At 41.3% G+C, this 25,366-nt stretch overlaps 1 protein-coding gene across 1 annotated transcript in view; it reads right to left on the reverse strand.

Moving 5' to 3' along the window:
- Positions 1-25,366, reverse strand: part of Pkd1l1 (polycystin 1 like 1, transient receptor potential channel interacting) — a 145,503-nt gene that overhangs the window by 11,746 nt on the left and 108,391 nt on the right. Inside the window, exons 46-56 of the mRNA XM_071608980.1 lie at positions 23,120-23,230; positions 16,170-16,302; positions 15,229-15,312; positions 14,475-14,626; positions 13,259-13,493; positions 11,065-11,169; positions 10,647-10,787; positions 7,841-7,975; positions 5,332-5,562; positions 3,746-3,907; positions 2,336-2,506 (exon numbers count right to left, since the gene is read on the reverse strand). Of these exons, the coding sequence (XP_071465081.1) occupies positions 2,336-2,506; positions 3,746-3,907; positions 5,332-5,562; positions 7,841-7,975; positions 10,647-10,787; positions 11,065-11,169; positions 13,259-13,493; positions 14,475-14,626; positions 15,229-15,312; positions 16,170-16,302; positions 23,120-23,230 (1,660 nt within the window). The remainder of the gene's footprint in view (positions 1-2,335; positions 2,507-3,745; positions 3,908-5,331; positions 5,563-7,840; positions 7,976-10,646; positions 10,788-11,064; positions 11,170-13,258; positions 13,494-14,474; positions 14,627-15,228; positions 15,313-16,169; positions 16,303-23,119; positions 23,231-25,366) is intronic.

A 25,366-nucleotide genomic window follows, 5' to 3' on the forward strand; every position in this document is an offset into this window, starting at 1 on the left:
CAGTGTCCTGTAAGTTGCTAAGCTATAGTGTTTGGTACTTTAGATGTATCAAATGTATTTCAACTTACAGAGCTAAAAGTTTATGATGGGTTTAGCAAGGTGTGATCTTATTGTTAATCTAGAAAATCTGTGTAAGTGTATATCTTTATTTCAGGAAAGTCTTTTTAAAAAACATTTTAGTTGTAAATGGACACAATCTCTTTATTTTATTTATTTATTTATGTGGTTCTAATGATCAAACCCAGTGCTCCACACATTCGAGACAAGCACTCTACCACTGAGTCACAACCCCAGTCCCATGAAAATCTTAAAATTTTTTCTTTAAATACATACTTTTCCTGGTCAACTTTTTGTTGGATAAACACTAATTACACCCTTTTGACTGATTTCTATGCCTATTTTATTCCTAAAATCAATTTTAACTATTGGTTAAATATACTAATTTTTTAAATTTTGGGGTACTGGAGATTGAACTCAGGGACACTCTATCACTGAGACATATCCCCTGTTCTGTTTTGTATTTTATTTAGGGACAGGTTCTACTGGGTTGCTTAGCATCTCATGTTGCTGAGGCTGGCTTTGAACTCATGATCTTCCTGCCTCAGCCTCCTGAGCCACTGGGATCATAGGAATGCACCACCACACCTGGGGGTTAAACTTATTTATATTGAATTTTTTTAAACCTTTATCCATACCCTTTCCTTTCTTTTCTGTGAACCTATTACTCTTGCTTTTCTTCTTCGTCTGTGTATAGTTTTCCCCATTTCTTTTCTCACATCTTTCATTTTATTCTTTTTATTTCATCTTTGAAACTCCTTAATCTTGGTTTTGCATTCCTTTTTCTAAAAGTCATTTTTTTTTTCACTAAGTTATTTTTCATGACAAAATATCTTGATTTTCAGTAAAGTAGAAGAAGAAGAATGGTGCGGGGGAGGAAGAGAGGGTAGAGGAGGGCACTGGGTACTGAAATGGAGTAAATTCCATGCATGTGTGATTATGTTAAAATGAACCCAACTATTATGTCTAACTATAACTAGGAAGGAAGAAAGGAAGGGAGGGAGGGAGGGAGGAAGGAAGGCAGGAAGGCAGAAATGATCTTCTTGGTTACAATTTTTACCCATCTGCAGCAATGTTTTTAAAGTTACGATCTTCCTCTTTTTCTCATTTGGTCATTTTTATTTCTTACCTTTTCCTGCAGATGTTTGCATAGATCCAGGAATGATCAATTTTTTTTAGTTGTAGATGGACACAATACCTTTATTTTTATTTATTCATTTTATGTGGTGTTGAGAATTGAACCAAGTGTCTCACACAATGCTAGGCAAGCACTCTGCCACTGAGTCAGCACCCCAGCCCCGGAATGATCCACTTTTATTGTTACTACTCATGTCTACATTGGAGAGCTCATCTTCCCAAGGAGCTATTATCTGGGACCAGGGAAGGGTTGAGGTAATGAGCTGGTTGCAGGCACTTCTGTTCTCCTGTGTTCAGGGAGCATTCACTGCCACTCAGACATGGAAAATGAATGCTTTGGGCTGACAGAGCATCTCTCTGGGTCTCAGGGAATTTGCCACTGGAATGTCTGTACCACTGGAGCTAAGGATATACCTTTCTTTTTCACATTGTAACCCAGCACATGAAGTGTTCACCTGTGCAGATTTTTCTTTAGTTGAAGGAGTACAGCTCCAGGTCTGTGAGCCACCAGTTGTTGTTCCTCCTCCAAGCTGCTACATCAACAGACAGCATCTCACAAAGGATGGTTTCCCACATACTCTCTCTTTGGTTCTCTCTCCCTAGATCTGTGTGGTCTTAGGTTCAGGAATATCCTTTTAACTCCATTTTGCTTTACAAAATTTTATTCCAAAAAGAGGGTCTTTAGCTGGAACCTTCAAAAATACTAATTTGGAGATTTTAGTCCTGTCTTGGAAGTGGTGGTGTTCTTTCTCCCACTAGTTTAATTTTGAGTGTACTTGGCAGTCATTTATAGGATTGCTGGTCATATTCTGGTTCATAGCTATTTCTTAGTTTCTTTGTGGGGGGTGGATGGAACTTTTATTTCTTTTTTTCAGTCTCTTTGAGTTGATTCCAGTTGTAATAAAAAATGATAGGGCAGATGGATACTAATGCCATCATTTTAAATTGGAAGTCTTGCCATACATTTTAAATTGTTAGGCAGTTTCTTAGTTCTGACCAAAGTATATTTTATGTTGGTATTATCTTTAGAGAATATTCATGCAAATCAACCTTGTTATTTGCAACTATTTCAGAACAATTTTAGAACTCTAGAACCTTTGCTCTAAAGAAAACTGACAAAAATAATTTTGCAAAATCTTACCTCAGTGGCTTGGAAACTTGAAACACCCACTAAAGGACTCTCTTCTGCTCTTGCCTCCACTGTACTCCTGTGTTGTGTTTCTGGAAGAGAGAGTTCTAGGCTTTCAGACAACCCATCAATCTTCATCAGAAGTTCGTCTAACAGACTTGCAAATTCATCCCAGTAATAATTCTGAAGGGAAGAAAGTTAAGTATATGCATTCAAGAATGTAATTGTTTTTATTTTCTGAAGCATTTAAAGGTACCAACTTTGAGGGATTGTGCTATGTTAGAAAATGCACTGAACCATGGGGTCACAGGACCTTGGAACTAGACCTGTCTCTTCATGTCTCCATGTCTCTGTCCCTTCACTGATATTGTGCATATGCTGATATTTGCATAAATGCTTTGGTTAATGATGTCTTCATAAAGGATAATTGCTGTAATCAGTAGGGAAGTGGGGAAACACAGGACAGAGTAGAGTCCTGTGCAAATCTACAGTATCATGATTACATATGACAAGCTTCAGAACTGCACCAAGTAATACATAAATATCAGCCATGGAAGACAGTTGAATATTCACTGTGCAAATAAATACCTGTTTGGCTTTGTTGGCACTCATGTCTGGTGTGACTACACCCAACTGTTCCTAGGGTTCCAAGTTTTAGGTAGGAGTTTTTGTCTGGTAACACATACCAAAAGCGAATGACTAACTAAAGGGGACAGAACATAATGTATGTGTGTTATGTTTATCTATGAGGTGCCCTCAAAAGCTCATGTGTGAGACAGTGCAAGAAGGTATAGAGGGGAAATAATTAGATGATGAGAGTTGTAACCCACTGATGAGGATTAACTGGGTGGTAACTGTAGGCAGGTAGGGTGTGGCTGGGTTACAGGGGGTGTGGCTTGGGGTTTATATTTTGTCCCTCCTGAAGAGAGCTCTCTCTCTGTTTCCTGATTGCCATGCCCTGAGCTGTCTTCCTCCTCTACACCATTCTGCCATCATGTTCTGCCTCATCTTGAACCCAGATGGAATCAGCTATCTGTGGACTCAGACCTCTGAAACTGTGGTCCAAATAAAGTTTTCCTCCTCTAATTGTTCTTGCCAGGTCTTTTGGTCACAGCAACAAAAATGCTGAATAAAAAAAATTGTGTCCTGGGGCAGAAACTCCATCTTTCTAACCATACAGGGTCATTATAAGGATTTAGTGAGTTAACGTAGAGAATGTGCTTGGTAAATTGCAAAGTACTTTAGAATCTCAAGGGAGAATTCTAAGAGCTCCATTATGGCTGAGACCTAACATTTGACACTTCACACTGATATCTGGCAAAGAATCATGATCACATTTTGATAACAAAAGCAAAATTCTGCAGTGAAATCACCAATTTAAGTGTGCTACTATGCTCACTACTCTAGGTTCCCATGTCTTACATGATCTGCAACCACCTGAGCTTCTTCCGGCTTTGGCATTTCCAGACCCAGAAAGGTGAGGGCCTTCACCCATGTGTAAGCAGTGATGTCTTTAAATCTCACAAGAGATTTACTGTGAGAAGATTTTCTTTTTTGGAAATAAGTCACCAGGGAACCTCTCAGCTGGAGAAGAAAATAAAATGGAAAAATTCTTTGTTAGCACACTTTGTTAATTTGATAAACAATGAAATAGAGATTATGTCCCATGATGCCAGTCTATCAATTTTTAGTAACTGCTTGGTAAAAAGAAAAAATTAAGAAAATGTATTTCATGAATTAAATTAAATGGCAGCAATATGAACTTGGCAATGGAAATTAACAGTTGGAGCTAATATTATTTATATGATATGTGTTTTCATTTATATTGTCTACATCTCAGCTTCAATGCTCTGTGCTAGCCACTGTGGCCTCTGGAAACCCTACATGGGAGCATCTGCCTGTGCCTGGGATATTGAAAGAACCCAGAGACTCGGCAGGATGCTGGGTCCTCATGTATGTTATCTAAATGATTCTGCGTCTTATGGATCCCTAGGTTGTTTATTTCCTTAGTTCACACTGATACCTGTTAGCTCAAAATTCTGATGGCACCAAATAATTTTTTATACCTTCAGATTTCTTAAAAATAACCCAAAGAAGCAAAATTTAAGCCATTTAAAGACTGCTTTTGTGTATCCTATGAAACCTCACAGGTAAGCTGTTCCCTATTGACAAGAAGAAGCTGTGGTGATAAGACTCCAACCCTGAGTCTTCAACAGGAACACCTGTAGCCACTGCATCCCTGGCCCACCCCTTATGATGTGAACACTGTGGCCTAGAGTGGCCCCTGGGAAGAAGCTGGGCAGAGCAGGTGAGAACTGAGCAGTGGGGTGGTCACATAAAATACAGGGCCAGTTACATTTTAATTTCCTGTAAGTAACAAATAATTTTTAAAATAAATGTATCTGAATTATTGAAGGAGACATACTGATATGAAACAATTATTCATTGTATTGAAATTGAAGTAACTGGATGTTCTGTATTTTTATTTGCTAACTCTGTCAGTCCTACATGAGGGCTGCATGGTTAGAGCACAAAACAATCTCCTCCTCTGTCAAAGGGGTTTATGCTGAGTGACATGACTAGATTTGCCAGTTGCTGATCAGTGGGTGGGCACGAAACAGTCCCATTTCACAAATGGCCTCCATCTCAGAGAAGTGTAATGTGAAGCTTGTATGATTAGATTACCTGTAACAACTTGAGGTCAAGTTCAGAGTGAGAAGAGATGTGATGATTCAGGGCAGGGCAAGGGTCCTGGAAGGCTTCCTGGAGGAGGTAGCCTCCTGGGGTGGGTGTTAGGTTGCTGGAATGCTCTAGGCAAAGACAGAATCAAACTAACTGCATTGGACCCCTTCCCATAATAGATTATATGGGCCTTGGGATCCGTTCCCATGAGATCTGGTCTGTAAAGCCTGGAACTTTCTGTCCACATGGACAAAGAATATTTCATCCCAACAGCAGATGGAACTTTGATAGTCTTTGATTTCAAGGTGTGGGACAGGTTTACATACCATTCCAAAACACAACATGGCTGTCAACAGAAAGAGGGCCCCACAGTAACGAGCCATGTCTTCCTGGTCAGACTCAGAAAGGCTGTGGAATGAATTTTTTTGGCTTCTTCCTGGAAAATGAAATAGCAGCCTGGGGAAGAAATCTGCAAAGGTGACCGATGTCAGTGTCCAGGTGAAGAGCAGAAACCAGTGCAGGTGGGAGTGGGTGACCAGCAGTAGGGCCCCCATCAGCTGCAGAGAGAAAAGCCTGAGACAATGACCTTGTCAGCACTTCTTGGGATAGAAGACACGGCACCTCTGGGGGGTTTTAAATACTTTTAAATGGTGAAAATCTTGGAGAAGCAGTTTGTGGAGTGAGGCTCTTGCCCACCCTGGTTCAAGACCAATTCCTGAAAGGCTAATCTCCATCCCTTCTCTTCTGCCCAGGAGTCTCTGTTCTCATCTGTACCCTCACCCTCCAATACCAAGAAGCTCTGCAAGGTGCTCCTCTGTATCCCAATTGCTCTTCCTACCTGGTGCCATTGTCCTCTCTCAGTTGATTCCCTTCTGTCTGCCTTTGACATTGGCGGCCTGTCCCCTTCCCCCACCCATGCTGGAATCCCGCCCCCCCCAACTCCTACTCCAACAGGAGGCCACGTGGGGGCACCTCTCTTCTTTATGTCCCCAGAATCCAGCAAGGACTCAGTAAAATAGGCCATTTAAGAAGCAATAGAAAAGTCAATTCTGAGTGAATTTGGTTCCAGTTAAGCTCACGGTCTGGGCTATACTAGACAGAGATCTTAGTCTGGGGCCTCAGGGACTGCATCTATATCATGGTTTATTTCTTACTCCATCCACTCGATCCACCTCTGGTACTGACAAGCATGTTTTCAGTCTGGATGAAAGATCACCAGCTAGTCATCTGTCACAGGTCTGTGTAAGTGGACCATGGCCTGGCCACTGGGGGCCTCCCAAGCTGCAGCCACAGCCGTGTTCTGTGCTTGTGCAGGGCATTGACTCCACCTGTCATTTTGGCCCTGCACCCAAACTCCCCTGCTCCTACCCAGGAACTAAGTGTAGTATTATTTACTTTGCATGTAGAATCACACAAACTTAGTGGAACTCAGAAGGAAGAGAGTGCAATCTGTGAGTTCAATCTGTGAGTTCAGAAAATTAAGCTAGTGGTCTACCTGGACTTCTTAGGTTCCAGTGCATTCATACTTTGTCCTACAATAAATAGACATCTGTTTATATTATGGGTTTTTTTTCTCTCCATAGAAGAATTTTTGCTCAGTGGTGTTAATAATGACCAGCTGAGTTTCTGGATAAATTCCACATATAAGGATAGAGATTATCTTCCCAGGTAAATAGCATTGATATATTTCCTAGAGGTGGAGGTTGGGTTATTGGTTTGTGGTCACAATGGTGAGCTAGGAATGGAGCAGATAAAATGGAAAGCAGTTCTTTCTGACTCCAAGGTCTGCTCTCTTGGCCTTGCTTTTCTGAGCCTATCCCTCTATACACACGACCAGCAGAGTCTGGGGATCATGTTCCCTGAAGCAGGAGACCTATGCTTGATTCCTTGTGTGTTTCTTGAGTCCTGGACCTGAGAGCCAGAGCCTCTTCACTCAGGTCTTCTGGCAAGACTCTACCTCAGCCTGACTTATTCTGTGCAGGTTAGGGAACCCACATTACACTAGAGCCAGTATGGCTGGAGCAACCAGATTAGAATTACCGGCACCCACGAACTTCATCAAGGCTACAGATTGCACTCTGGACCTGCTGATCTTGGACTGTACCCTCTAATCTAGACTTTAGGTCCACCCTGGATGAAGATCTAATGTCTCCTGGGGTTAAGCCAGGCATTCCTGAGAACTCATACAGAGAGGTAATTACTACCTGTCTGCTTTTGTTTTCTTTCTATTGTGTTCCACTGATATTGTATGGCTATACTAGTGAATTAAATAATATGAAAATAATTTCTGGCATATTAGTAGAGAATTCCTTAGGTGTAGGGTCAGGGTGACAAATGGATGCCAGGGTGAGGTTAGAGGTCTTCCCAGAAGCAGAGCATGGTTGTAGTAACTAAGTTCCTAGGAGTTACAGCTCCAAGGTAAGCCTCATCCTCTTTCTTAGCCCTTTGCTACCTTCCTAAGGAAAACTGCTAGGTCTGCCCATAGCTTATTGTGATTTTTAAGTGAGTTAACATACAAAAGGCACCGCTGACCACACTGGACACTTAGAAAACTCAGTAAGTGATAATAACTACTTACAATAGTAGTACAAATAATATGCTGCAGGAAAGTATAATACATAGCAAGTGTTTAATAAATCATGGTTATTGTTATGACCATAATTTATGATATAACTACTGCTTTCAGTTATCTAAATCCACACTGTAATGGATTAGAGGACTGGAATTTAGGGTGGTGAATCACCTTGAGAGAGGTTTGTTTTTCCCTAACCAATGACAGTATGCCAACATATGGCTGAGCTGAGAAATCCCTGGGTAAAGAGGGACAATTCTTACCACTGGTGCAAAGACTCTGGAGAGAGAGGAATGTATCATGGAAGGGCAGGACACTGTGGTGTTTAAGGAGCCAAGAAGGTAAATGCCTTTCAATATCCACAGGAATGAGAGGATCCCCTGGAGCCATCGTGTCCGCTGCAACAGAAAAACACAGCAGGTCAGTGTGTCATGCCAATCATAGGACAGTGCAGAGGCACGCACACACCTGTGAGTCATGCATGAAGAGATGGAGCTATACAGACCATGAATCTTCCAGGAATATGAATATCAATGTCTGCAGAGGAGAATGAGCCAGAACCAGGAGGAAGTTCAAATTAGAACATTTTCAGGAAGACAGGTCTGAGTTCTGGCCTTGAATTTCTGTAAACATCAGGACAGGGCAGGTCTGGCCATTTTGCTACCTGAGCTTGGGGTGAACTGTATTGTAAGAAAACCACCACCATGGGGTGGGAGGTGACAAAGAAAATATGCAGTGCAGACTAATTTCTTCTCCTCTTCATATGTACAGAATATGTTCCAAGTTAATAATGCTTTTCATGCAGATTTTTCAATTTTAATCCTTATAAAAATTAGAAGCATTTCCATTTTATACCTCTAGAGACTATAGATCCAATAAATGAAGTGATCAAACAAAAGTAGCACAGCAAGAGACATGGCAGATCCAACTCAGCCTCTCAGACCTGTATCCAGCACCGGCATTCACATCCATAGATACTCTAAGAAGATAGCTCACCTTTTTAAAGGGGGCTCATTTCTAAAGGATGCTTTCTTATGTATGATATCATCTGTTCTCACCAAGATGATAAGTTGAAGAGAAAGAAATAAAAGTTGGATGTTTAAAAAACTATGTGGGCAAAGGAGAAAAGTTTTCTGATTTTTTTTTTTTTTTAGAGAAAATCAAAATGACCTCTGAAAACCAAGGCCTAGAGAAGCTGTGACTATCACACCTTAGAGCAAGCAGGCATGGCTCTGCTTGGAGAGAACAGGCATGATCAGAACTATAGCATGTGCCTGGCAGGAGAAATAAAATGCAAGCTACAGTGGAATTTCAAATTTTCTAGTTCATGCATTTTAAAAAGTAAAAGTAAACAGGGAAATTTTATTAAAACCAATATATCTAAAAAATATCATTCCCATGTATAAGAATTACTGAGATATTTTCATACTAAATTTGTAAAATCCACCGATTATTTCACACTTGTAGCACATCTCAGTTTGGACTAGCCACACTTCAAATTCTCAACAGCCACATGTGGCTCATGGTTATGAAATTGGACAGTATATCTATGAACTCCCTGTGGGCAGAGTGAAAAGGACCCCTGTCTGGACTACATTTTATTTGAGGGTTATCATAAAGTGTTCCTAGTTGTTATTATTATTATAACTTTCACTTACCAGACACCACCATGTGCCAAGCTCTGTGCTTGAGGGGTATGCATACATGTATGTATATGTACAAACACATACTCCCTCCCCCAGCTCAACTGCTAGGAAAACCCTTAGGTTGTATATCATGGTTCCACCTTTTAAAGACCTGAAGATGACTACATAATTTGTGCCCGGCCCCAGGAATCATGAACCTCTGCTGAGCTCATGCACTACTGAGGGGGCAGTGAGCTTTTAGCGGGTGCATGGTACTCTCTCTTTCCCAGGAGGGCTCAAGACTCTTCAAGAAGCTCTGTAGTTCTAGTGACATTTGCAAAGAAAGACAATTTGTATTCTTTTCCTTCAAGATGAAAGCCAGATATTCCCCTGTGTGGGCTACTTTAGAGCACATATTATTCTCTGGGCTAGTGAGTTCCTGGGGCTTTCAACAAAATGACTTCCGAAAGGAGACAGGGACAACATTTGGCCAGGAAGGGAGGGCTTAGCTTCAGTGGAGGAAGACCAGCAGGCCTCCCTACATGGCAGACTGGAGAGCCAGGTCAGGGCAAGATCACAGGAGGAGCAAGAGGAGAGGGAGGGGAAATGGCAGAGCTGAGTGGGGGGGGGTGGAGGCTGGAGGGGAACTGGTCCCTTGTCTGCCAGGCTGCTCTGGGACCAATGAGCCCCGGGACATGAGGTCAATTCAGGCTATGGGGTGGCCCTGGGGCCCTCTAGGTGTAGAAATGGAGGTTTAGGGAGGTCTTTAGATGAAGGAAGTATTAGCTGTGGGTGTAACAAGACAAGGAATGTGTGGGTTCAACTTCCACAAACCCATCACGGCATAAGGCAGTGGACCTGCAGAAGGTCCTGCAGGTGGTGTGGGATCCTTGTCCTGTGGCACCCATCCCTAGGGCTTACCTGTCCTGTCCTGCACATGTTTGCCTGATCCTTCTGGCAAAATGTTCCATCCTATAGATGGGAGCCTCAGGGGGGATTAAGGTACAGGGACTTGGAAGCTGGATGTCCCCCTATTGTGAGATTTGGGCTTTTCCTTGAGCCTCAGGATCATCACTGGTAAAGATCACCTGTGTCTAGGATTGTCACAGATGAAGGGAGAAAGACACAGTGCACCTATACATGTCAGCCTGGCCTCCTTCCTCCATACTGCATGGACACCTGCTTCCTCATGAAATTTAGTAACCCAAAGAGTATCAAGCCATATAGTTCTGCCCCATGCAGAATCCACATACCCCAGCTTGCAAAGCATGTCTTAAGTTTTCCAGGCCCCTAACTGTTCTGGCCACCATCTTCTGCAAGCTCAGAGCATTGTCACTCAACATGAAACAAACCGATCACACCTTTTAGACTTTTTGTGAACTTTGCCTTTTGGACAGCATCAGTCATGGTACCTCTCTGTGTAGCCCTGAGTCCCCCACCATACCTGATTCCACAACGCCATAAGACTGAGGTCCACAGACACCTGACAAAATCCTTTGTGGAACTGGTCAGTGACATCCCCAGCAAGGGTGGTGAGGTGGCTGGAGGCTGTGTAGTAGGTGAGGGTCACTCCAATAACAGAGAGCTGCAGCAATGAGGAGAAAGGGGGAGGCTCAGCCAGCTCCTAAGGAGGGGTTGCCTGGCATCTGACCATGTTTGGTCCATAAATCAACTGCAAGAGTGTTCAGTAGACGTGGTTTCAAATGCTGTTTCAGCATTAACATGATAGAGGGAGACACTGTAATGATGTTGCAATTAGCTAGTGCATAATCAACTTCCCATTAAAAAGATTTGTTCTTTTCAGACAAAAATACATTATTGACATTTTTTTTCTCACAAAGAAAATGACTTAAGACAGTTACCTCCAGCCAGCTCCTTGGCTTTTGCCAATAGTCGAGGACACCCTCCTCAACCATTCTACAGAGTTGAAAGCAGAGGTGAATCAGGTTGAGTACCAGGAAGACCAGCTGGTGAGGGCGATACAAACATGCAAGATAAGTGGAAATTCAAATGTTTTTCAGAAGTCTAACTTTCTGGCTGCCAAGAACCTTTCTTGCCAATCACTTCTGAATAAACATGATGCAAGCCACATTCTTGCTCTGTAGCATTTGATAATGAACTTGTCCTGCAATGGCTCTTGGGCAGGGTGGTACCACTTTATGTGTCAAGCTCTCATAGAAACCCAACTATGCTGGGTGTCGGCACTGCAGGCATCAGAACCACCATGGGAGTGTCCACTGCCAAAATCAGGCTTCCTAGCCTTTATGCTGGCCACTCTAGGCCTTCCTCAGCACCACCAAAGACTGTGTGTGTGTGTGTGTGTGTGTGTGTGTGTGTGTGTGTCTATACACACACACATACACATATATGTATGAAATATGACATCTATATATAAATATTTTTGACCACATAAAGTCTTTAAAAGCTCCTGATAAAGATCTTATGGCAGTTTTCTTACCAGTGATGAGTTACCCATTTATTCATACCCTCATTCAGCACTAGTTCAAACTCTAAATTATTGGGGCTGGAGTTATAGCTCAGTAGTGGAGTGCTTGCCTAGTACACGTGAAACACTGGGTTGGGTTCTATCCTCAGCAACACATAAAAATAAATAAATAAAATAAAGGTTAATAAAAAATTCCAAATTACTCATGTATTTATGTGGGATTGAAACCCATTAGCAGGGCCTTCATGAATTTCTCTCTGTCCTTTTTGGAGCCATGTGCCTATGCCCATGGACCTGTTCTAAGAAGCTACCAACATAATTGGAAGTAAGAATGGGACTTGGTTCTCTGAGGCAGAAAAGCTAAATAAGGCCTCATTCTAGCAAAAGTTTCTAAGAAAAGGCTCGAAATGACTCTGGTGCTTTTCACAGATCAGTGAAGCTACTGAGCCACTCCATCTCATCCAGAGCCCTGGTGCAAGGGACCAAAGTTTGTGGCCCAAAAGTCTGGGACCTGGAACCTTCTGTGTGTCTGTGTTTGAGGATGGGGCCTCAAAGGAAGTTTCTGAGATTAACTGAGGGCAAGAGCGTGGGGCCCGATCCTATAGAATTCGTGTCCTCTCACACAGAGCAGCCAGAAATGCCATAAGCTCTCTTCTCATTCACTTGAGCACAGAAGGGGCCATGGGAGGACACAGTGAGAAGGTGGCTGTCTATCAGCCAAGAAGAGAGACCTCATCAGAGCCCGTCCTTCTGGTGTCTTGATCTTGAACTTCTAGCCTCCAGAACTGTGTTAAACAAATGCCTGTTATTTAAGCCTCTCAGACTTTGTATGGCAGTCCCTCCCTCATCTGAGGGGAATACATTTCAAGACCCCCAGTGAGTGTCTGAAGCTGTAAAGAATACTGATTCCTAGATATTCTGTGTTTTTTCTATGAATTCATATCTCTAATAAGGATTGACTTATAAATTCAGCACATATGAAATTAACATCAATAATTAATAATAAAATAGAATAATTATAGCCATATACTATGATAAAGTTGCTTAAAACTCATGACTTATTTTCTTCTGGAATTTTTAATTAAATATTGTCAGATCACATTCGACTGTGTCACAGTAACTGATGCCCATCTTAGGAGTCTTAAGAGACCTAGACTGATCTAGATATTTGCCCCAATCCTCCTATGAAAAATTAGTGCATCTACCCAGCTCTGTATTTGTGCTTGCCTTGTATATGATGATTGCTTTCTTTTTCTTTTTCCTTTTTTTTTTGGTACCAGGGATGATTCAATTCATCCATGGGCAATTAACCACTGAACCACATCCTCAGCTATTTTTGATATTTTATTTAGAGACAGGGTCTCACTGAGTTGCTTGGGGCCTCACTAAGTGATGAGGTTGGCTTTGAACTCATGATCCTCCTGCCTCAGCCTCCCCAGCCACTTGTGCTCAACACCTAGCACAAATTCTGCTATGTGTAAGAGACACAACAAGGGTGTAGGTGAGGGGTGGGCCTACAGAGTGTGTTGGTCCTGCTTGGTGGGAATACTCTGTTCTGTGAGGCCCCTCCCCCCATGCTAGTCCAGGAGGCCAAGTGCAGGTGAGCTCACCTCAGGGAGCACAAGAGAATACCAAAGGGCTGAGTCACCGCGGAAGATTCGGAAGGACTCTATCAGAGATGAGGGGACAAGATCCCCAGTGGGGAGGACCTCCGCGCTCATGGTCACACTCGTGAAAAGTCTGGTTGGAGGGTTGTAGAGGGTGAAATGCACAGACACAGCCCTGGTGCTGTGGTCAATCCATCTGCTGGCCCTGAGTGCAGTCAGGGCCGCCTGGGCTTCAGGCCTGCAAAGCAGCACAAGTTCAGAGGGAAGATCAGGAGTCAAGCTTTGAAATCCACAGAAAAATTCAGCCACAGCCCCATGCTGGGACTACCTGGTGTAAGCCTTCACAAGGACAAGCAACACCTGGGCTTCAAATGGCCTTTCTCTATATTAGGGACACTCTCCCTAGAAGCTCACTGTTCCTCTCCCTATGTTCCACTCTCTTCCCTGCAACAGCCAAAGGGGTGCACAGGCAGGATGGAATCCAGGCCATGGGAGGTTCTCCATGCCTCACTTGTGTGATGTGAGGCAGAGATGCCCGATATTCCACACCAAGTGCTCTAAAATATTCATTTTCCTCTTTGGGCAATGGTCTTCATTTTTAACATTTTTTATTAATCCATGTTTAGTAAAAATTAAATCATTTCCTTTTAAAATTTTCTAGTCCTCGAAATGCATATTACTGCAACTGTAAAGACTTCCTCCTGCTGTAAGCAGAACCCCATCCTGGTATGGGATGAAGGCTGCTCAGGGAGCCAGGAAGGTGGGGATGAACAAAGGGTTCTGGCAGGATGGGGCAGGCCACCTGACCACAGGTCTGGCCACAGTGTGGGCGGTGTCTGCTCCTCATCTTCCTGGTGTGACACGAAGAAGTGACAGTCCTACTCCACATCTGGGGACATGTAAACACCCTGATCAGCACAGTCAGCATAGAACAAAACCTCTGTAGCCTTGGGAGGCTCTAGTAACCACTTTTTGGGAGAACATTCTGCTCTCTTCTCCCCCATGTGCTTAGTCTGCAGGCCCAAGGCTGAGTTTTCTCACACCCTAAAGTACAGCTCTTCATCACATCACAGCAATAACAAGTACTGTGCAGGCCATGAAAGCGCTGTGCCTGCCTCTGGAGCCTGCAGCACCTGTGCAGATGGGCACATCCAGTGGTGTCTGGGCCAGGAGCTGCCCAGCAGGTTCAGATGAATGCTGGCTTCTGACTCGCACTGACCTTGTTCTGCCCAGGCTGAGCACGAAGTCCTCTTTTCTCAACCCCCAGACCCTGGGACCACCAGGGGTCACATTTTGGTTCTCAAAACCTCCATTTGCAGGGCTGCATGTAGGAGGAGAGTCCTCGAGAAGCGCTGAAAATGGCCTGGGAGGCTGTAGGACAAGCTACCAATTAGAAGAAGCCACTAACCGCTGTTCCCAGGTTCATTGTATTCTGGGGTTTCCAAGCCCTGCATGCACATAATATAACAAGGTGCCCTGCTCTACTCAGGACCATTTTTCAGCCTGTCTCATAGTCTCTGGGATCTAGCATGAGCTAGAGGGATCAAGGCTCTACCTATTGAAAGTCAGTACATGAGCAGTCTGAGGCTTGGACAGATGCAGATCCCATTAAGGGATGATACAAGTAAAATGTCATATTTTGGATATTTCTAGCAAAGAATATGTTAATATTTTATTTTTAGACTTTTAGATTTTAAAATTCTTGCTTTCACCTAGAACACCAGATCTCTAAGGAAAAACTGAACCAAGCAAACCTACTGCAGAATGCTGAGCCTAGGAGAGGCATTTGGAAACAGTCCACAAGGAGAGAAAGAAGGCCAGGCTCCCACTCTTCCCAGCCCTGGCACCTGACAAGTTCAAGTCACCTTTAGTGCTCTGAGAAGCCAATAGATCTGCCAGCTTCCAGCACCAGTGTCTCCCAGACTTTTCTAATTAAGTTTATTTTTAGAAGTAAAAGAAGGAGAACATCTTACCTTGTGTATTCTGCAAGGAGAAACTTTTTGCTGCTTAATTACTGAAGTGCCTATTAGGTAGCATTTTCCACCAAGGGCTCCAGGCTAAAGAACAGAAAGAGACTCAGAGGAAGGCGCATGTTGTAAACCTCAAACACCACCTTCAAGTCGTGCTAAGGAATCATGGGGATACTTGGTAACTGCCTAGTCTATCAGGGCCCAAATCCTTCCTTCTAAAAAACACTCCAAGGATGCAAGCAACATTCTAAGAAAGACACAACTCCCTCCCCAGCCTCATTATGGAAAAGGACTAACATCATTCAAAAGATGTCTTTATAATTTGCACTTCATAGGAATGATCTATTTTTATCTTTTTCTCAAGTTTTAATAATGTTGTCATTCCACAAAACTATAGAGAATAAACTAAATGAAATGAGAAAATGTTTGAGGACTGCAGGATAAACATACTTTATCTTTAAAAGGGGAGGGAGGAGAAAATAAAATATGAACAAAGAATTGGATTATACAAAAAGCACATTCACTTTTTCTTCTGAACTTGGGATCAGACTTGCCTTTTTCCGGAAGCTTCCTTGATGCCCTGTCTTAGCCATTTGCTCCTCCCTGCTCTGAGATGCTCCTTGTGCCTTTGCCATGGTATTTTACATACTGAACTAGATTCTTCCATCTCTGCCCCCCATGTCTCCCAGAAGTCCCCCTGTGTCTGGTTCAGCTCGGCAAGTGCAGAACATGGAGCATCCTGCAGAGCCCAGGAGGGTGACATGGGAGGAGTAAGTGGGCTCCAGACAGGAAAAGTAGTGGGGTGCTCTGTTGGCCAAGGCACCCACAGAGCAGAGTCACAGACCTTACAGCCACGTGGTTATTCAGGACCCAAACGGTGCTGCAGGTCCCCTGTCAAGTGACTTCTGGGGTGATGTGCAGTGAAGAGGAAAAGGAAAGCCCACCTGAGTCCCCTGAGTAGCAGCAGCGGCGGCGGCGGAGGGGCCTCCCAGGTGCAGCCCATCCAGGAGCGTGGTCAGACACCAGTCCCACCAGTCATCAGTGCTTCTCAGGCCCTCCAGGGATTGTCTGGCATTTCTTAATTCAAGAACAAAAACAACAACAAAAAAGTTATTTCTATATCCTTGAGAACAATCAAAATTGAGAACAAAAACTGGTTTTTCCCTTGCCAATTTTTAATTTTAGATTCTCTGCAGGAATTAAGTCAAGGCCATCCATAGCGTGAGGCACAAATCCTGGAATTCCCTTTACTCCTCCATGGCAGGAAAGAAAGGAGAAGAGCAGGCAAAGCACTTGTTCATTCACTCACACATTCACTCAACAAATGTTCCTGTGCAACTACTAAATGCCAGACCCTCTTCTAGGCACTGGCAATGAAAAATAAAATCCCTGCCCTCCTGTGGGGAAATGAACAGCAAATAAGATATAAGGTGGTCCCCTGTGGGTTCAACTCCGCAATTTTTTTGGCTGTACAATGGTGGAAAAGCATACCATCCAGCCAGTCTAATGTCCACTTTCAATAAATTCCATGAGATGTTCCACACTTTATTACAAGCTTTGTGTTAGATGCTACACCAACAGTAAGTGAATGTCAGTGTTCTTAGCACGTTCAAGGAAGGCCAGGCTAAGTTAGGAGGAAGATGAACTGGGCGGGTGGTGTTAAGTGCATTTCTGACTTAGGGTGCTCTCAGTATATGAGGGCTTTATCAGGACCTAACCCCATCATAAATCAAGGATCATCTGCATAAGCAAAACATACTATGTAAGTGATAAATACAAATGAGGGAAAATCTAAGCACGAATGACAGACAGAAAGTGGCAGGGTGAGAAAGCTGAAGGATTTAGTTCAAGTGGCTAAGGAATATATGAGGTGACCAGTCAGCAAAGGCCTGAAGGCCACAAGGGAGGAGTCTCATGGTCATCTGAGGGGGAGGTTTTCAGGCTGGAGAGGACAGCAGAGGAAGCCATATGCTTGGGAAGTTAGGAGTGGGTGGCCAGTATGGCTGGTGCAGAGGGTGCCAGACACCCAGACCAGGGCACAGTCCTCTCTCCACTGACTGGTGGAAGGACACGGTGTTTAACCTGCTCCCATAGTGTTGGATGAGTAGGCACAATTGAAGAGCAGCCTGGCACATAGTAGGACATCAGCAAATGCTAGTTTCCAATTAACTGCCTTTTTTATTACTTGGGGCTGCAACCGTATACATGCTAGGCAAACGAAGTACTACTGAGCTATACCTGGCTTATCCAGTTAGCTTTTTAAAAAAATGTTTTTAGTATTAATTAATTAATTAATTTAATTAGGTATATATGATAGCAGAATGCATTTTGATTCATTGTACACAAGTGCAGTACAACTTTTCATTTCTCTGGTTGTACATGATGTAGTGACACAGCACACTTGCAGTCATACATGTACCTAGGGTAATGATGTCCATCTTATTTTAGACACTTCTCAAAAGAAGATATACATTTACTCAGCAAATATACGGAAAAATGTTCAACATCTCTAGTAATTAGAGAAACACAAATTGAAACTACTCTAAGATTTCATCTCATGCCGGTCAGAATGGCAGTTATCAAGAATACAAACCACCATAAGGATTGGTGAGGAGTGTTGGTGGTGGGGGAGGCACACTCATACATTGCTGGTGGGACTACAAATTGGTGCAACCAATCTGGAAAGCAGTATGGAGATTCCTTAGAAAATTTGGAGTGGAATCACCATTTGATCCAGTTAGCTTCTTTATTGTATTCATTAGATGTCTGCTTCATTCTCCTCCAAGGGATGGACTTAAGGAAGCACTAAATTAATTTCAACCTGACAGAATGTACCATTCTCAGCTTGCTCAGTCAATGTGAAAGAACCATGTGCACCCAAGGCTACTGCTGGAAGCATGAGTCTAGCTCTGCACCAGAGCCAAAGTGTAAGGAAGGGAACAAATGTTCCTCAGAGCAGAGTCCTCCCACCTGGCTTCATATCCACCTGGACATGAATAAGGGCAAGGACAAGGTGCTCATGGCAATACCCATGGCAAACAGAAATGTAGAAGTTTCATCCAGATCTTTCTCCATGAAAAGGGGAGACCAGAAGACTTATTGGACACAGTGATTTTGTTGAAAATGATAAGATAGAGAAGGGTATGACCTGAAGTCATTCAAGTATACACAAGTTTAATTGTCCTGCCTATTCCAGCAACCAAGTCTAGATTCCTCCAAAGTACAAGCTCAAGATATGTTCTTCAAATGGTGGTCGTGGACTTGAGCAAAGTTAGGCTACAGAGATGGGGGTGCCTGACAACCAATTGTGCACTTCTCTTTCCAACTCCATGTTCAGGGATATCACCTTGGTAGCATGAAATGGACAATGGTGGGAGCATTTACACCACGGAAATTGGCAGGCAGATGCTATAAGCCAGTGCCCTTGTTCTCCAGAGAGAACAGGACAGTTAAATGTTGGCCAGCACAGCACAGAGAACACGTTCTCAGGCAAGAGTTGGAGTAGATATTTCATTGGTGATTGAGGGCAGCTTTTGGAGATAATTGAGAAAAAGTGTTTTAAAATTTTAGAGGCATGACAAAATTGGACAATATAAAAGGAAAAGAATCCAAGAAAAAGAGAAAAGTTATTAACATAGAAGTTAAGAGAAAGATGCAAAGAGTCTCAATGAACAATTTATATACACTATTAATACGTTCAAAATTTTCCATAACATGTGGGAATAAAACTCCAGCTAGCTAATTTGACTGGTTTTATTTCATCTTTCCTACAGATGGAGGACCTCCTCTCCATTCACATATTTGGGCTTCATTAGTTTTGCCTAACCTATGCAGGCTGCCTGTTGGGTGCTGATTCTCTACTTTCCCCTTCTCTGAAACTTTGGTCCGACTATATGTCAAACACAGAGCAAGTTGGAGACCTACCAAAACTTCAAGAGGATGGGAAGAAGAAACAGAGAGGTACCAGAGATGGGAACATAAAACAAGAAGATACAGCTCTGCAAATATTCACAGCCCCTGGGGAAGGAAAACATGAAAGGTGGAGAGGCAATGACAGAAAGGGCAGGAGGAGGGGAAGAGGATGATCCTTAATTTTCAACAGAGAAATGTTAACCATCTGTTCTTAGAAGCAAGATTATTTGACAGATAAACTGACTATATACCTATCATCCCATATGCTCCTGTGTTATTATCAAATAAAGTAGTATAAATTTTATGGCTACATTGATTTTGCATAACTCCCTCCCTCCCAGGGCTGGGAATTGAACCCAGGGCTTCTCTCATGCCACGCAAGTGCTCTATCACTGAATACATCCCCAGACCAAGTTTGCATGACTTTTGAAGGAATGTTCTCACTGTCTGACTCTGGCCCCTGTTGAGATAACATGAAAGAAGCTATGTCAAGAAAGACCGGAGCAAAACTCAAGCTGAGACATCCCACACCAGAGTGAATTCATCTCACACGCACTCCTGGCACACTGGAGTGCAGGTAGTGAGCCAAATGAGCCAAGAATACTCTGGCTCTGTCTGTACTAATTACAGCAATTATATAAAACAGGCCTACAAAACTAGCTAAACAATGTGAGAGATAAAATCAGCCTCATTTTCCATGCCTGGCACTTGGACAGAGTGCTCTTTTCATTTACTGGTACTTTATTTTTGTTTTATTTTACTTGGAATTTTATGAAGACCTTATTGAGTTCAGAAACACTTCAAATGCCCCTTAAATATGACAGAATTCAATAATATGGTAACTTTTTGTGAAGACACAGAAACCCAGGAGCCCAACTCCTTCACTTTACAGATGAAGATTCTATAGCCTAGAAAGGACTGGCAGTCACCTGGTAGCTACAAGAAAGCCAGAAGCCTAGTCCATGTAATTCATTTCCCTCCTGGCCTTTAGCTCCTCTTTCTGGAATGCTACAAACAACAAGCCTTTAGGAGTTGTTGATGTTTCAGGATCAGGGAGTGGTGGATGGGGGTGCTAGTGAGGTGTTGGGGTAGTGGGGGGAGGTGGGGATGGTGAGGTGAGGCAGAGAGGGTCCAGTTTTAAACATTCCGATATGAACCAGGACATAAGAATGTATCCCTGCCTTGTGGTTAGACCATCCAGAGGTAGTGAGATTTTGCATCCTTGTGGAATCATAAGGTCTCTGAGAAACCACAGGGGTAATATCTGAGCGGTTCATCTAAGCACATTGGTCTCAAGTACGTGCGAGATCTCACAAATATTATCTCAGCTGTGATATTTCTGACTTGAATACCAAGTGGCAACAATTCATATGAGAAACATGTCAGATAATGCTGACTTATGAAATGTAAGATTAAAAAAATAAACTAGCCAAAGTCAGCAGTTTTTCGGGTTTGTATTTCCATTTCCAGAGAACGCAGCAAATCGTCATTTTGTTTTGCTCACATCGCCACCTACTGGCATATTTTGTGCACCTGCCCAGGTGAGAGACCTAAAAAGTCAGAAAGCAACAAAAATAATTGCTGCTTTTGCAATTGAGTAGGCAGAAAATATCACTGAGCTTTACAATAAAATGTTGTATAATTGAGCTCTGGAGAATCCAGATTCAATGAACTAGAACTTTCAGGTCTTACCACATTAGTGAGTCATAAAACTAACAAGGGGCTTGACATTTACTAGTCATTATCTGACTGGGTATCAATAAACCTCCCTTTTGCAGAAGATAAAAACAAATGTTCTTAAATAATAAATAAAATTATATGAATTTTCCATTCATTCCTGCAAAAAATATTTCTATCAAATTTAATTACTTAGTCAAAGGCAATACGCTCATAGAAATGCTATAAAAAATCTGTTTAAAAATATTCTTTGGAGAAAGAGAATGTAAACCCCAGAACACAGAGAAATATTTTACTTTCTATTACTGAAGCCATTGAGAATATCAACTCATTCTGTGATCTTCAGATTTCAAAGTCACACTTCCTTGAAAAAACTATCAGACAGAATGTTTTTAACAGGTGAAATAAAGTCCAATTATGGATTTAATAACAAATTTCAATGAAAAAGGAATGCTAGATTTAAATGTATATGTTGGTTACAATGTGTGTCCCAATTTCAAAGATGTTAAGTCATGGAAAAGAAAAATAGCTTGACAAATGACTCTGCCTTGGGGTATCAAGGTAATTTTTCTGCTTTGTACTTTTACGTTCTTTCATTTTTACCTCGCACGAAATTCTTTGTTTATTTATTTTATTTTCAGTACTGGGAACTGAACTCAGGGAAGCTTTACTACTGAGCCATATCCCCAACTCTTTTTCTTTTTTATTTTGAGTCAGGGTCTCACTAAGTTGTGGAGGCTGGCCTCCAACTTGTGATCCTTCTGCCTCAGCCTTCCAAGTAGCTGGAATTACAAGAAATTCTACTGTTTTAATTTATTTTTATATTTATTTATTTATTTTGGTACTGGGGATTGAAACTCACTTAACCACATCCCCAGTCCTTTTTATTTTATTTTATTTTTTTTAAATTTTGAGACAGGGTCTTCTTAGTTGCTTAGGGGCTCACTAAGTTGCTAAGACTGGCCTAAAACTTGTGATTCTCCTGCCTTAGCCTCCCTATTTGCTGTGATTACAGGAGTGTGCCACTGTACCCAGCAAAATTCTACTATTTTCATTTTTATATTAGAGCTATATATTTATACATAGTAGTTGGATTCATCCCAACAAACTCATACATGCATGAAAATCAATTTCAGTTCATGATCCTCCCACTTTTCCTTCCTGTTCTCTCTCCTCTCTCCCATTCTCCTTCCTTTACTCGATTTCCTTTTGTTCATCTATTAATTTATATTTGATTAGTTCTTTATATTATCTTATCCTTACCTCTTCCTTTTCTTTATTTTAATCTAGCTTCTGTATATGAGAGAATACATTAGACCTTTGAGTTTCTCAGTTTGGTTTATTTCACATAGCATGATAGTCTCCATTTACCAGCAAATGCCATAGTTTCATTCTTCTTTATGGCTGAGTAGAACTCCATTTTGTGTGTGTGTGTGTGTGTGTGTGTGTGTGTGTGTGTGTATATATATATATATATATATATATATATATATATCACAATTTCTTAATCCATTCCTCTATTGATGGGCACCTGGGTTGATGCCATAATTTAGCTATTATAGAATATTTAGCTGTAAATATGGAGTTGGTCCCATTGCCATAGTATGCCGATTTTAGATCTTTTGGGAAAATATCAAGAAGTGGGATAGTTAGGTCATATAGTGGTTCCATTTCTAGTTTTTTGAGGAATCTCTATACTGCTCTCCAGGAAACTCTACCATTTTTAAAAGCAGGAAGAAGTAAATGAACACTTGAGAAATGGTAGAATACTTGAGGAAGTATTATAGATAGTTTGAAATTGGGTGTCATATATTATGAATTGCAACCATAGCTTGTGGTTGAAGAACTCTAATGTCTTGCACAAATAAGAAATTGTAAGACCCTGTTTTGACCTAGACCTCAAAGTGCCTTGGAATATCCTTGTTTCACTATTTACCAAAAATGAGATGCTGAGAGCATGCTCAAAGTTGGCAAATGGAGGCCCCGTATTAACACTGGGGAAATAATGTCCAGTGAGTCAATTTGAGAATCTTTCTCAAATTTTGTGTGTGGGATGTGGTGAAAACCTTTCACTGATCCTCAGTCATGCACAGGTAAAATGGACCCAAGAAGTAGAATAGACTTCTGTAGGGCTCCCCCTTCAGTACTAGAAGACCAAGATGTGACAAGTGATATGGCTTGCTCACGTAACAAAGTGAAGGAAGCTGCTTCTGGAATGTTGAGCTCGGGGCTCCCTCTTGGTGTGCACTGGTCATGAACTAGTACAACAACTCCCAGATCTAGAGGAATTCCTCAAATCTCTCACCTTATAAATTCCTTCCGGATAGCTTGATTGAGAGAATATTCATCTGGGCAGAATTTCACATATATTATTAACAAAAGCAGGAGCAGCATGAGAATGTACATGGAAATGTCTCTGTAAGAAGAGATTTTTCAAGTCAGCATCCTCATAACCCTCTGTGCATATACCCAGGTTTTTCCCTCTGCAGAACATTTTTAATGGAATCCTGAGAGGAAATTTTTTTATAAAGTATGAGATATGTTGAGACTCACATTTATTTTTCTTGCACATCAAAATCCAACTTTCTAAGCACCATTTTTGAAAAGAATATTTTTTTTTCCATTGAATGGTCTTTGTTTATAAAAAAAAATCACTTGAGCATATTTGTGTGGTTCTATGTGTCTCTTTTATTGAGCTGTGTGTTGATTCTGCTGCAAAACACCAACAGTCTTGGTCTCTGCAGCCTTATAGTATATCTTAAAATTGCATAGTGTCAATCCTCCAATCTGTTCCTTTTTCACATTTTTTGACTATTCTAATTCTTTGTTTTCCATATACATGTCAGAATCAGTTTGTCAGTATCCATTTTAAAAGACTTGTGGGATTTTAGTTTGTAATTACATTGAATCTACAGATCAAACTGGAAAGACTTCACACAATATTAAGTCAGTCTCCCAATTGATGCACACAGTATTTCTATTTAGGAATTTTTTTTCATTACAGTTTCATGAGTTTCAGCACACAGATCTTGAATTCTTTCTTAGATGTATGTCTAAATACTTCATTTCTTTGGGGCTGTGGTAAACGGTATTGCCTCTTAAATTCTGATTATTTTGTGCTGGTGTAATAGAAGCATGATTTATGTTTTTACATTGACCTGTATCCTACCAGCTTGCTAAATTCACTTATCAGTTCTAGTAGTCATTTTTGTAGATTATTTGGGAATTTCTGTTAAGACTATTCCTGTCATCTGCTAGTAGATGGTTTTATTTTTTCATTCAAATCTATATTGTTTTCATGTTTTTTTTTCTTTCTTGTTACAATTGCTAGGATTTCTATTGTAACTTTCAATGGGAGAGAGAACAGACATCTCTGCTTTGTTCCTGATCTAAAAGTGTCTCACCATCAAGTATGATGTTAGACTAAGCATTTTTTATAGATACCCTTTGTATTAGCTTAGAATATTTCTTTTCTATTTCTAGTTTGCTGAGTTTTGGGGTTTCCTTCTTTCATGAATTAATGTTCGATTTTGTCACATGCATTCTGGACATCTACTGGGAGAATCATATGGTTTTCCTTATTTATCATGTTAATATGATGTAATACACTAACCACTTTTCTGTTATATCTCTTAATATTATGTACCTACTGGAACTCTTTTTGGTTGCTTTGCAGTTTACTTGTTGAACAAATTGGTTCTGTGTGCTATATATTTGTATGTCTTTGCTTCCTTATAGTGTTATTTAGTGTGTTCTCACTATAAACTATAAGTTGCAAAAGAAAAAACAACCTTCATCAAATTAAGATTGAATTCTTCGGGATAGACTGGCTTAGGGGTGATGGTCAGAAAACACACAATGTCTGATTATTTCTGGGTCTCTCTCCTTCTTTCTTTTATATTGCCCTTTGTTGATGAGTAGTGGCTAGATTAGTTAATTAATTAAAAGCTGCAAAAAACGTTCAAGTTCTAATTCCATCATTAGCCTTCACCTAGCAGCTGGAATACCTCTGTGAAAAAAAAATTCCCTTCTCCTTTCCTGTATTTTCCCAGAGGTGCAGTTTATTGGGAAAGGCAACAGTATTTCCTAGTTTTTAAAAAGGGGATTTCTGCGTGTTTTCTAACGTTAGTTGCAATTATTACAGTTTTTGGCATCATCCTAAACTCATGGCTTTAAATATATTTCATAACCTTTAATTCATTATAGTTGCAATTTTTAATCTAGTGTCAAATTATCCCATCTTTGACCAACATGAACTCCCTTAAAATTGGCTTCTGAGTCCTTTGGTGATGGTTCTAGTTGTTATTAATCTTTTGATTAAACAATGTTTCAGGAGCAGCTTGTGTATTTTCTGTCACAGACTTTAAATCAGAAATCCCAATAATTCCTGGATTTTATTTATTATTATTATTATTTTGGTGGAAAATGGTATCTGTAGACTGGAATCTAGGTGCTGGGGCTTATTGCTCTTGGATTGTTTCTAGTTCTTTTCTTAGTGAATGGAGCTAGGGAAATATTATTCTTTTGTTTTAAATTCCACATTAGTTCATAT

Source organism: Marmota flaviventris, chromosome 1 (assembly GCF_047511675.1).
Source record: "Marmota flaviventris isolate mMarFla1 chromosome 1, mMarFla1.hap1, whole genome shotgun sequence".
NCBI lineage: Eukaryota > Metazoa > Chordata > Mammalia > Rodentia > Sciuridae > Marmota > Marmota flaviventris.